At 38.4% G+C, this 13,461-nt stretch overlaps 1 protein-coding gene across 6 annotated transcripts in view; it reads left to right on the top strand.

The window, feature by feature from the left end:
* The window catches only part of FARSB (phenylalanyl-tRNA synthetase subunit beta), a 69,150-nt gene that overhangs the window by 30,528 nt on the left and 25,161 nt on the right, over positions 1 to 13,461 (top strand). For 2 of the 6 annotated variants that reach the window (XM_070458700.1, XM_070458703.1), the window contains 3 exons: positions 261 to 353; positions 3,765 to 3,802; positions 4,044 to 4,186. In XM_070458700.1, the coding sequence (XP_070314801.1) occupies positions 261 to 353; positions 3,765 to 3,802; positions 4,044 to 4,186 (274 nt within the window). Of the gene's footprint in view, positions 1 to 260; positions 354 to 3,764; positions 3,803 to 4,043; positions 4,187 to 4,303; positions 4,701 to 13,461 lie in introns of those variants that run through there. The other 4 variants (XR_011484709.1, XM_070458701.1, XR_011484708.1 and 1 more) reach the window with 4 other exon arrangements.

The following is a 13,461-nucleotide window of genomic DNA, read 5'->3' as shown; positions in this document are numbered from 1 at the left end:
GAGGGCCCAAGTACAGGCTATACCACCAACTCCATGTGAAAAATGTGCTTTAGCTTTGCACCATGGTTAGAACTCTGGTAAGAGAACTATTAATGTTGAATTGCATCTGCTGTGGACCTGAATGGAATTGATATACGCTTATTCTTAGTTTACTGATTTATGTCATCTGCATCACCATGAGACCATTACAAGTTGTTACAGCATTAAATAATATTTAGTCATTGTGTTTCCATATTGATCTATTTTCTTGTATTCCTTAGTGCTCCCAAGAAGATATTGCTGACAAACTGGGTATGGATATCTCTGCAACCAAGGCCATCCACATAAGTAATCCTAAAACGGCCGAATTCCAGGTAAGGGTTTTAAGTAGATAAGAAAATGGGTAAAAACTGAGAGGCAGTACATGAGTTTTGAAGTCTTGTCAGTTGTTTTATCTCAGGGGGCAGAATTTCAGAGCTGCTTTAGAATCTCTTCTTGGGTAAGTTTATGTTGGGTTCTTATATACTTTGCTGACAAAACTTCTTAGGACATTTTATAATCTTTTCTTGATTAGCTGTATAGGTGGTTCTTACTTGCCTAGTGCTAACTAGCCCAGCCATTCTTATCTCAACTTTCCATTTCACAATTGATTTTTTTTTTAAATATTTTCAGGTTTCACATCTTTTCCACCCATTTATGAGTGAATCAGCACCTGTTCCCAGAGCCTCCATTAAGTCTTTCACTTTGAAATGAGTCGTTACGCCAGTTCTAGACTCTGCTGACAGTGCCTTTTGCTGTGATTGTCTAGTGTATTGGCAGTTTCATGTCAAGGTTATGATACATATTTAAATGAGAGTGATACTCCTTTAGAAGTAAATGTTAAGTGATATACATTATAGATTAGTGCACAAACTACAAAAAGAGAGCATTTCAAAGTTATAATGTCTTATTAATAAGTTTGAGCTGTCTTATCTTTCATACTTTAATAAGCTCACTCTTTTATGCGTATCTGTGATTTGTTTGGGCTTCCGCCATGCCTCAGCAGTAAAGAAGCCACCTGCCAGTGCGGGAGATGTGAGTTCGACCCCTGGGTTGGGAAGATCCCCTGGAAGAGGGCACAGCAGCCCTCCAGTTTTCTTGCCTGGAGGATCCCGTGAACAGAGGAGCCTTTAGAGAGGATCGTGTCTATTAGATTGATTCTGGCATCAAAGGGGATTTTAGAATTGGAAGAAATGCTTTAAGAAAATTTCATCTGAATTCTATGATTTGTGAGTTTCTTTGGATCTTGATTTTCACTTTTAAAAGTAGTAGCTGAATTAGTTCTTGGCATTCTAAAAGTTCTAAAAATGTTAAAATTTAGATTTTTTTTTAAAAGTTAGATTTAACTAATAGAACTACCTACAAATAGAACAGGGAAGCCTGGTGCGCTGCAGTCCATGGGGTCACAGAGAGTCTGACAGGACTGAGCAACTGAAAAACAACTAAATAACTAATTGGTAATAATATGCATCAAGAACTTGAGTTCTGTCTCTGTATTCAGTGTTAGAACTTTGAAGAATCCTTATGCTAGTTTAGAAGGATTGTAGTAATGAGTTTTTATATTTTGTTTTCTGAGGCCCACTGGCTTTTCCAAGATGTTGTAGGTGTTCTTTTTAATAAGAGGTACTCAAATTCATTTGGATAGAATGGAACAGGTATTGATTCACTCATTATAAATGGGTGGAAATTTTTCAGTAAATCTTAATGGATTTTTGAGCTTTTTTCCAAGTGTTTTTTTTTTCCTTCTAGATTGACTTATTAAGCTTGATAGATATCTTATAGTGTGATAATGTTACGTTCTTTAGGGTTTACATCCTGCCTATTTTATATAAGTGGAAAGAAAATAAATCAGAAGCACATTAAATGTCACTATAAATAGCTGTACTTCAGCATGCAAAGAATCAATATTTCTGCGTTAAATACAGGAGAGATGAGAATCTGTTTTAGATTTGGCAGATTCTGTATTCTACCCTCGCTTTACGAATAGCTATGTCCTACCATTACTAATATGGCTAACAAGTTTATATTTATTTATGGTTAAAATAAATGTATGTTGTTCATGGTCTTCTATCAGTTTATTGTTTAAGCTTATTCTTTCTTTTGCTTAATTCTTAACTTTGGGTATTTTTTGGTAGTAGATATATTAGAAAATGGATGAAATAAGAGAAGTGTTATTACTAAAGTATGTGAAATTTAACTATAATTGTAAAGACATTACAGAATATTACCATATCCCCTTAAATTAACAATAGTATTCCTAATATTCTTAAATATCTAATTATTGTTCAAATTTTCTCAAGATTAAAAAAATTTTTTTTATTTTTAATTAAAAGATAATTGCTTTACAGAATTTTGTTGTTTTCTGTCAAACCTCCACATGAGTCAGCCATAGATATACATATGTCCCCTCCCTCTCATTTTAATTGTTTGTTTGATTTGGGATTCAAATGAAGTTCATACTTCAGTGTGATGTTGACTGATGTGCTTCTTAGTCTCTCTTAATCCCCAGGTTGTCCCTCCATCCATTCATCTCTTCCTCTGTCTCTGTCCCCCTCTCACTTTGTGGAAGAAACTGGGTCACTTACCCTGTGGAGTTCTCACATTTAGGGTTTTGCTGACTATATTCTGGTGGTCCCCTATAGTTTCAGTAAATTAGAATTATATCTAGGAGCTTGATCTGATTCCAGTTTAATTTTTTGTATTGCTGTGAGTTTTGAAGTAAATAAATCTTATCTATAGAATAAAGTGAATAAAAAAATTCTAAGAGAAGTTATCTGCAAAAGTAGCTTGTTTCAATTGCAATAAGTTAAACTTGTTTTTGACATTGTGGTTTTGTTCTGTGAACAGTTTGGGCACTTTTCTCTCTGGTTGGGAAAGTGCCACATATTCCAGGAAGCACGAAGTTGAAGGTTGATAGCAGCTTGCTGGTGGAATGACTGTGGTAGGAAGGGTGTTCTCTTTGCTCAGCACAGTCTAGCAGGTCCTTTTACGGGCTTACTGTTACTTGTGCGGGATCTGGGAGGGGCTGCTGTTTTAGCTAGAATGGGCAGGACAAGCCCATGTAGAACCATGTAGACCTTTGAGCAGAGATTTGAAGGAAATAAGATAGCTACGTACGATCTATAGGAAGAACATGTGAGTCAGAGGAAAAAGCCAGTGTGGAGGTTGGGTTGGGGTGTGGAGCAAGTGTGCCTGGAGCACGTGCAGTAAGCCGGGGGCAGGCAGCTGCGGGTATTGGGGCTGGAGAGGGAGCTGAGGTCAGATTCACATAAAGCCCTATGTAGGGCATGGATTTTGTTCAAAATCTGATAGAAGCCTGTTGCAGGTTTTTGAGCAGGAGAGTTCCATGATCTGATTCAGATCTTAAAGGATCACTTTGTGGGGAGAATAATAGATCATAATAAAGTGGTAAGTAGAAGCTCAGAAGCTTCAGAAGCTCAGGCAGAGCTTAGACACAAGGTAATGGTGTTGGAGGCTGACTGCAGATGTAATACCACCACTCATAAAACCCTTCTGGTAACATGATGTGTTGGAAACCAGCATCTCATACAGCTTAGAAGGAGAAATTTATTTCACAGCCAAAATCAGGGAAGTTTTTCCTTTTTTAAAAAAAAAAAAATCAGGATGTGTGTTTGTATTTCTTCATTAAGAATGAAATAACTATGCACGTTTTCCTATTTGTTTTGGCTACTAAGCTGAAAACTGTGGTCATATGCAGCTCATGGCAGCTTCATGGTTTTTTGTAGTGCCTACGTATTTGTGTCCTGTTTTCCTCATTGTCCAGGTATTTTTTTATTGTATTTACATTTTCCCTGGTCCTAGTTTTTAAAAATTCGGTTTAATTCATGTTTAATCTATATAAAATATTTGTATTTTTTGTAATATCCTTCAATTACTTTGTGAAATGAAGCAGAACATGAAGTCCTGAAATTAAAAATGAATGGGATATTTAGGCATTGGATTTTCCAAAAGTATCTTCCTGTGAGACCACAGTCTTACTAAACACTTGATTCCTATTTTGTCAGTGCAGTTTCCCATCTTCTCCTGCAGGTGGCACGCACGACCCTTCTTCCTGGCCTTCTCAAGACCATAGCTGCCAATCGGAAGATGCCACTTCCTCTGAAGCTGTTTGAAATCTCTGACATTGTAATAAAAGATTCTAGCAGAGGTAAGAATGAGTCACCTTTGATTTGTATATTTAAAGCATTTTTTTCTTATGAATATTTCGATTATATATAAAAGTAGAGAAAATAATGTGATTTTTTTTTTTTTCCTGTGATTCCAGCACCCAGCTTCAACAGTTATCAACACACATGTAGCCAGGCTTCCTTCATGTCTACTCCAATCCACTGCTGCATATTAGAGTAGTGTAAATCCTAGACATCATATCATTTCAGCAACACTTTAGTTTCTGTTTCTGAAAGATAAGGAGTATCACTGGTTTGGCTTTTTTTTTTAATAACCTAACTCCGTTATTATATTTTATCATTAAATATCTAGCTAGTGTTTGAATTTTTCCAGCTGTTTCATAAATTTAATTTTCATGACTGATTTGTGTGAGTCAGTCCAAACAAGGGCCAGATACTTGACTATAGTATCTCTTATTTTTAATAGAAAACAGATTTTAACTGAGTTTAATAATATTTATGAAGAACCCTATTAAAAGCTCAACCTGAAAAGCACTACGGAGTACTTCTTTTTTCCTTATGTTGTGATTTATACGTGTATCATTTTGACGTACTTTATATCTTGCCATTCTGCAGTTATTGTTCCTATCACTGTTGTCCAGTGATTATAAATCTGTTTTACCAGTTTTTGCTTCTTTTGAGTATGGTCTGAACTTGTTAGTACAGCAGGTTGCTTCATCTAGTATTTGGAATATAGTGGTTATTTAATAAATATATTAAGTATGTAGTAAGTACTTAAACCTGATTGCCCAGAAAGCCAGTCTCATTCAGACTTCTCCATGTCTTCAACTTTATATCAGTTTGACTTGACTGCTTGGAGCTGTGTATATGGTATCTCTTGGTGAGCAGTGCCCTCAAAGGACTAAATTTCTGGCAGTGTTTCTTTTATATCCCTGGATTTAACCGTTGAAGTTCCAACAGTATTTATTCAGTCTACTGCAGATTCTGCAAAATTCACAGTGTGTTCCTTTGAATCAGTTCACAAAAGAAGAGGCCTTTTCCTCAGTTTCTTCTGAAGAGGATAATATGGCATCATTCTAACTACCAGAAAGTAGTCAAGAACCGCTGACTGTAAACCACCCTGTGTTAGGAAATAGATAGTACAAAGGTACAACCACCTTGATGGACTGTCCATCGCAGACCTTCCAGCTAAAGGCTTGATTCCATCTGTTCCCCAGTCTATAGCCTGTTTTCTTTAACAGTGTCACCATGCATTTGTATGGTGCTTTTTGCTTTTCAAAAAAAAATTTTTTTTAAAGGTACTTTTTTGATTGTTAAAACATCTCTGAGGCAAATGAGACAAAATATTGTCCCCATTTAATATGCTGAAAGATTAAGACAAAAAACTGGTAATTTGTTCAGAGTCACTTAAAATGAGGAACTTAGGGCTCAGGCCAGGATTTTGGACTCAGTGCTCATATCCTTAGAGAATAAAAGTTCATTTTTATATCAGTCCCTGTAGAATTTTCTTTGGGTGATAAATCTGCTGTAACAGAAAAGACATCTTCAGTGCCAGCTACAAATAGTTTTGAGGGTTCTTATTGCCTCTAACCATCCCTTGGTACAGATAACTGAGGATTTGTTATTATCCCAATGTCAGTTTTTTCTGTTAACTTTGACTTGTTATCTATCATACTAGTTCTTTGAGTTTTATGTTGTTTTCATCCTTGATGATCCATTCATATTTCTAAATATTAGGGTTAGGTTAATTACTTGAGATTTCCTCAAAAGTTCTGTAATACTATTTCAGCACCAGGCCGCTTCCCTAGTAGCAGAGGCTCCCTGCAGGGCTCCCTGCTCTCAGGCGGGCAGCTTGGAGCCTGGAAGGTGTGAGTGAGAAGTGAGCTGTGGTCCCACAGTTGCCACGGGAAGGCTTTGCTGTAGGCGTGGAGCGTTTCGCTCCACTGCAGTGCTGGGTAGGGTGCCTTTTTGGGTTTCTTTCTCTCTGTGTTTCTTGGGAAGGCCCCAAGGCCCATGTGTGGAGGTTGAAAGAGAGCTGTTCTTAAGTATGAGTCCCATAGGCCGTCACTGAACAAATCACCCTGGTGATGATTCAAAAACCCCATCCATGTGTGTACTTTTTAACTTGAAGATTTGTATTTCTGCTGCACTTTTGTTTCCTCGGAAAGAGTAGTTCTTCTCTTTGCAGCAGACCTGTTTTATAACTGTGTTTAGTTGTGATTATTCTGCTTTGTTTTCCACATCAATTGATTTTTTAACTGATACACTTTGGTCTCTGTCTTGCACCATTATGGTTTATTCTTTTTCCTTAAAATTTTCCGTCATACCAATGGCATACAAGGAATAAGAAGAGGTAAATGTGTTCAGTAAGTCTACCATCTTGAAAACATAGGTTTGCTTTAATTTATGTGGAGTGTGTTTCCTGTTTACATAGGCCTCGATTCTGTTTCATAGCAGAAGAAGCTTTTCTGGTGGATTATTCTCACTGTGGACCTGTGGCCTCCCTGTCTGTCATCTGCTGTGCAGGGAGGACTCTGCAGGAGAGGCAGTCTGGCTCCACAGGTCCCGGAGCAACTCTGCAGCCCTCATTTGAGCCCTGGTTCTGCCATTTGTTGTTGTTCTGCTGCTAAGTCGTATCCAACTCCCTGTAACCCCATGGACTGCAGCACGCCAGGCTTCCCTGTCCTTCACTATTTTCTGGAGCTTGCTCAAACTCATGTCTGTTGAGTCAGTGATGCCATCCAACCAGTCTCACTCTCTATCATCTCTTACCAGCTGCTTAACTTTAGGCAATTTAATTTTTCAGTGCCTCAGTTTCCTTATCTGTACAGTGAGGACAACAATAGCACTTTTTTCATGAGATTTGTTGTAAAAGTTAAATGTATTTTAGAAAGTTGCAGCCACGTAGTAAGCACTGTTTAGTATGTGCTCTGTCAGGGTATTAGCAGTCCCGAAGGCCAGACACCTAGCATCTTGAGGTCTCTGGAAATTTTGAGAATGAGGTAAAAATTGGCTGGTCATTAAAGGGTTAATACCACCTTGCTAAGACAAGTGGGACTCATTTTTATCCTGACATTTGACTTAGTTGGTTTTTCTTCTGTTGTGCTTTTTTTTTTTTTTTTTTTTTTTAAGGAAAAGAAAACCCAAACATACTGTGGGAATTTACTTAAAATAAGAAGGTTGTTTTTTGAGCAGTTTATCACCCACTTCTTTTCAATGAATTAAGCATATGTTTTTACTGTCTCTCAAACCAGGAATCTTCTCTTTTGGATTTACATTAGCCATTTCCTGCTAAATAATGAAACAATTTTGGAGGAAAAAGTCTAGATCATGAAAGGTAAAATGATAGAGCAGTCTTCCAGTTAACTATGAAAATGTCCCAGATTTTCACTGGTGAGGGCAGTACTCAGACTATTGGTTGAAAAAGGGTGAAGGTGTGTGGGAACAGTGGTCAGGACATTCTCATTCATTTTACTGCTAGAATGTATTTTTAAGTTCCTTTTCTTCTCCAGGGATCTGCTTGGAATGACAGAAAGGTTGCCAGCCTTGAGACAGACCAGTGAACCGTTTTTACAGGTGGTGCTGCAAGGGAGTGTGTAAGACACCCTGATCTCACAGAGAAGGGAGTGACAACTGCCACTAATTGGTTTTGTGACTTTAGGGGAAACCCAACACTCTCAGCATCCCTTCAGTTTTGTGTAGCCAAGCATATCTTTCAAGATATGCTTTCCAGATGGAAATGGAAAGGGAGTCTATACTGGATTCAATATGACTCCCACAAATTGTATCTGACCTGCGTTCCTGTAAGAGTGGATGAAAGTCCTTTAGTCCCTGTTCGACCTCATCAGACAGTTTCGTATGCCACTGTGGACTTTCTCACTGGCCATGGCATGAGGCTGGCAGCCTGCCCAGTGAGAGACTTGGGCACCCTCCTCAAGTGTGAGGGTTTCCACTCTAAGTCAGACACACTCCTGATCTGAAGTTGCAGCAACATTAAAAAAAAAAAAATTAGTCCTGACTCAAGGGACTAAGCTGATTTATCCTTTTTATTGGGCAGAGTGATGTGTGTCTCTGAAAAGAGAAGTTAAATGCAGACTCTGCTGTGGGGTAAATTTTCAGCTTTATTATAACAACGAAGTCCAATAGAGACTGAACTGAAGCCATCAGATCAGACTGCCATGTGACTAACTGGTCTTTTTCAGTTGTTACATTTGTCTTTTCAGTGTGGAGGAGAAACTGCAAACAAAATAGTAAAAGATTACTTCAGAGGAGCAGTTGTGGAGTGGGATTGCTAACCTTTGTGCCCACAAATGCAAATATATTTTGCCAAGTCCCACACTCTGGCTTTTTATTAAGTGCAGATTGAATTCTGCCTGTCATAGTTTATTCCGCAGCGTTCCTTGAAGCTGCCAGGTTGCCTCGAAGCTCACAATAATGGTAGGAGAACAAGCATCATAGGGTTGAGCCTAGGTTTAAAAGGAATGATAGAAGGAAGACATAGTTTGACTTTGTAGAGCAAGTATATAGGGTGATTTACATTTAGCATGGTATGGACTTCCCTGGTGGTCCAGTGGCTAAGACTTCATGCCCCCAATGCAGGGGGCCTGGGTTTGATCCCTAATCAGGGAACTAGATCCCATGTGCTGCAACTAAAGAGTTCACATGCTGCACCTAAGACCTGGCACAGCCAAGTCAATAAATACATTAAAATATTTTTTTAAAGGAAACATTTATATTTAAATAAATATGTTTAGCATAATGCAATCATCCAGTTGTCTATTGACATCTATCGGTGATAATCATATTGTGCCTTAGTTTAAAGAATTTGTGCTGTGTGCTTAGTCATTCTGCTGCTACTATGTCACTTGAGTCATGTCCGACTCTGTGCAACTCCATAGACGGCAGCCCACCAGGCTCCCCAGTCCCTGGGATTCTCCAGGCAGGAACACTGGAGTGGGTTGCCATTTCCTTCTCCAATGCATGAAAGTGAAAAGTGAAAGTGAAGTCGCTCAGTCGTGTCCAGATCTTTGTGACCCCAGGGACTGCAGCCTGCCAGGCTCCGTGGGGATTTTCCAGGCAGGAGTACTGGAGTGGATAGCCTTGCCCTCCTCCAGGGGATCTTCCCAGCCCAGGTCTCCGGTACTGCAGACGGATTCTTTACCGTCTGAGCCATGAGGGGAGAATTCGGGGTTCTGCTATTTATTCCAGTAGAGAAATGGGTTAAAGGCCCTTGACCCGAGGAAGGGTCCAGTTCCTCACTGGCCTCAGCAAGGACACTTGCTCCAAACTTTTCACTTCTTGCTCAGACCATTCCTACCTCTGCAGAGCATTGCTTTAGTCGTGGTAGGACTGCATTTCTTCTGCCCTGCAGGATTGCTGCTTAGATAGTACCTAAACCTTCTCATTCTCCTGCAGCTTTTCTAAGTCAGAGAATGCTCTACATCTTACTCTGCTTAGTTTGGATGTGGAAATCCAGAAATTTTTTTTCAAACTTTGGAAGGTGATTTTTTTTTTTTAATCTTTAATATATTTAAGATTCTTGTCTCTTCTGCTCCCTGTACCACCATGGCTCCTGGAACATGGCTGATTCACTGTTCTCCTGTGAGTTGGTTCTGTCCTTCTGTTTGCTGTTGGTTTGCACCTTTCATGTATCTGTTCTATATTATAACCTACTAAAATAAAGGGGCCCAATCTTTGTAGTTTTTTATATAATTCTTTGCTTGATAAAAAGCTCAATGAAAGCATTTTCATTATGAGCTTGTAAAATAACTTCAGCTCTGAGAAATTGTCCATTAATTCTGCAGCCATTAAATATTAAGAGATTATCTATTGTCCACATGTGGAATGTGGTTCTCTGAAGAGAGCTTATGTCATCAGTCTGGATTAGTTTAATTTTACTACTTTATATTTTTGGCATGTAGAATTTCCAATTAATAATTCAAAAAGTATGGGTGTAGGGTACATTAACCTTAACAATATTTGAAGTAGCATCATTCACATGTGTGATGGCATCTTAACTGTGTAAATAACATCATTTTTAATATAGAAAGTTATTTTAGTACATTTGGCTAAACACAGTTAAGATTGCCTAACGTGACTATAATGTGCTCTGTCATGTGTTGAATGTTGTATTTTTTTAATAGATAAAAATCCATTCCAGGTTCATGTTAATGAAATAAAAGCCAACCCACAAGGATGTAACTTTTTCCTTCATGCATTGAGAAGGTCATAGTTTTTTCCTCACATTTGTTTCTTGGCCTTCAGCATTATTTGAAAAAGATAAGTCTCTACTTCGGTTCTGTAATATAGAAGTGCTTTAAGGAAAATTGTTCTTAGGTTTTATTATGTTTGTTTTTAAAATTGAAAATGTATTTGTAATATCTTTAAGAACTTTCCCAAATACATACTTTTAAGAGTAATTCTATTTTCACATTAAAAAATAAAACCACGTATCCACCTTTTCCCAAATCCTACTCCTTTAATTAGTTGCCAGACATTCTGTGCATATTTTACTCTGTGTTTTACATTTCTGTGTGTAACCACAGATCGAAGTACTTCTTAGTGTTCATACAAATAGAATTACGCTTTTTCTGTCTTGTTCTTACTTTTGCCCTATGAATGCATTCTGTCTGCCTCATTGCTTGTTGTATGTGTGTGTTTTCTTTATTTTTTGGCTTCGGCATGTGGGATCTTAATTCCCTGACCAGAGAGTGATCTCATGCCCCCCTGCATTATAAGGTGGAATCTTAACCACTGGACCAACAGGGAAGTCCCCCTACCTCATTGTTTATAATGGCTGCATAGCATTCCATTGTGTGGATATACTGTAATTTATTTACTCAGACTATTATGATGACTTTATATTGTTACCAGGTTTTTGCTAAATACATCTATTGTAATGAGCATCCTAGTACCCTTATACGTATTTTTTGAAGTTGGTCAGTCCATAGGTATGCACATTAAATGTTTGCTATTTGTCAAATTGTCAAATTGGACTATTGTCAAATTCTCTACTAAAAAGGATTTTTTTTTTTTAACACAAATTTGCAGTCCTATCAAAAGTGCTTAAAAGTTCCTGTTCTCCCACATTGGATATAATTTTTAATGGTGTATGTCTTAATGAGATTCTTGTAGCTTCTGTGAATTATTAGGCCTACTCTGAATTTCTTCTGAAGGTAAGTAAAATTTGCAATATAAGCTATCATCTCATGGGTACCACCAATATTAAAGAAATTTGTTGGATGGAATAAACTAAGATCAAGATGATTTGTTTTATGTTCTGAGCTTGGCCAGACAGTTATTCTCAAGCTCAGTATCAGCCACCAGTTGTCCTGGGAGCTTTGTTGGTTTCCCAGGAGGCTTTCTCCTAGTATCTTCATTTGGGCTTCTCTGTGAATGTGGGAAGAGAAATGGAAAGATTGACCTGGAGACTCTGTCCTTTTCCATTCTGTGCCATTTATGATATCTTAACCTAACACCCCTAATTTGTTTTTAATCATTCATTCTTTGGTGACAGAGAGTCTACACTAAGCAGAAGCCTGTTCTAAAATTTGAATTGTATGTAGTAGTCACTTACTAAGGGACTTCATGTATCACTTTTTCCCTTTTTTTTCTTCCTTTATAAAATCATTTGGCATGTTCTTGCAGCTTCCAGAGTTGTAGCAGCTACCCCTCCTCTGGGTGGTTTAGATCAGCCTCTCCAGGCAGTACTTTGAAGTCTGTGAAAGACACTGGTAATTTAGGCTGACATACTTGGCAGGCCCATTTAAAAAGCAGAATTGTTTGATGGCATGACACAAGAGGTCTGTTAACTGAGTTATAAAGAACTGAGCATTTCCAACAAACCCTAGTTTTGGCATGAAATTTAAATAGTTCTTATTTTATGGCAGGCAGGCAGTGAACTTCCTGTGATGTAATATTGTCCCTCAGTGCAAAATCCTAGGAAATGGAAATTTTACTAAACCTAGCAGTTTCTCCAAGACATTTCTGGGTGGAAGTGGGTATGTGATTATTTTCTCTTTCAATTCAATCCAGCTAATTCAGAGGAAGTATTTTAGCAGAATGTGATGAAGCAGGTCTAGAGGGACTGGTAGCATTTGGAAGAGATGTGAAAAAACAGCCCATCAGTGGTGGGGGCTATGAGAGCACACCTTGTCAGATGCGTTTAATCTAGTTCTTATGGTGGGTTTAGTGTAAAGCCCTGAAATCAATGGCCTTTCCTAAAAATACTGTGACATTGAGTTAAAAAATAAACAGCTTATTACTGTATATGTATATGCTGCAAACATCCTGAAACCTTTCTTGAGTGGAGTATAGTTTTTTTTTTAGGTCCTATATTTTTATCCTAATTTCATTATTCTCGTCATCAAAATCAGTTTTTGGTTTTTTTTTTTAATTCTAAGTCTTTAAACCAGATGTTGTTCCTCTTATCAGAAAGGCAAGTTTTGCATACGTGGAGATCAGGACAGAAGTATTCCAAGGCAAAGGTTGCCACAGTAGAGCTTCCAGCTTGTGTTACTGAGCTCTCCGAATGGTGGCGTTACGGTGGGGCTCTTCTCTCACGGCAAGAATGGGGCTGCAACGTAGTTTCAATACGTATCTGTGTGTTAAAGTGGAAGCATGTGACACCAACGAATGGGTACCACATGGCAGAGATACCCAGGAGCAAGTCCATAATATGAAAGGGATAGATTAGTTCTGTTTCATTGCATTTTTTTCTCTTCAAGGGGAAGTGGGGAGTGGGGAGAGAGGGAGGGAGGAAAGGAGAGGTGGAGAGGAGAGAGGAGTGTGTGTGTTTGTGTGTCTATGTGTCAGTGTTCTACAGAGCAGTCAGTCCCCTCGTTTTAACTAATGCATGTGGTTGATTAGTGAGATTTGATGCCTGCCTGGGTGTAATATTAATCTTTATTCTGACACCTTCGATTATAGCTTTTAGATAGCAGATATCTTTATCTGTGCAGGTGGAAGTGATAGAGAATGATGCTGGCACAGTACTGACTCTCCAGCATCAGCTGGCTCTTGGGCAGACTTGGAATGTGGCCCCTGTCTGGTCCTGGCCTTGTTTAATCCTGTATATGCTTTGCTTTCCTTCCAGGCTTTATTCATTAATTCAGAAAACAATCATTGAGCGTTTAGTCTGTGCAGGCCCTATGCTGGCTCTGACCTCTACCCTCCAGGGTTACCTAGAGTAGAGTGCTTTGAACATAGTGGGTACTAAGAAATGTTACATGGCAGGGACAGTTATTTCTCTGTGTATGTTCAGTCCAAAGTTTAACTTAGAATATAATTTCCATGA

This window comes from Odocoileus virginianus, chromosome 30 (assembly GCF_023699985.2).
Source record: "Odocoileus virginianus isolate 20LAN1187 ecotype Illinois chromosome 30, Ovbor_1.2, whole genome shotgun sequence".
Lineage (NCBI taxonomy): Eukaryota > Metazoa > Chordata > Mammalia > Artiodactyla > Cervidae > Odocoileus > Odocoileus virginianus.
This window is presented reverse-complemented; position numbering and strand designations above follow the sequence as displayed.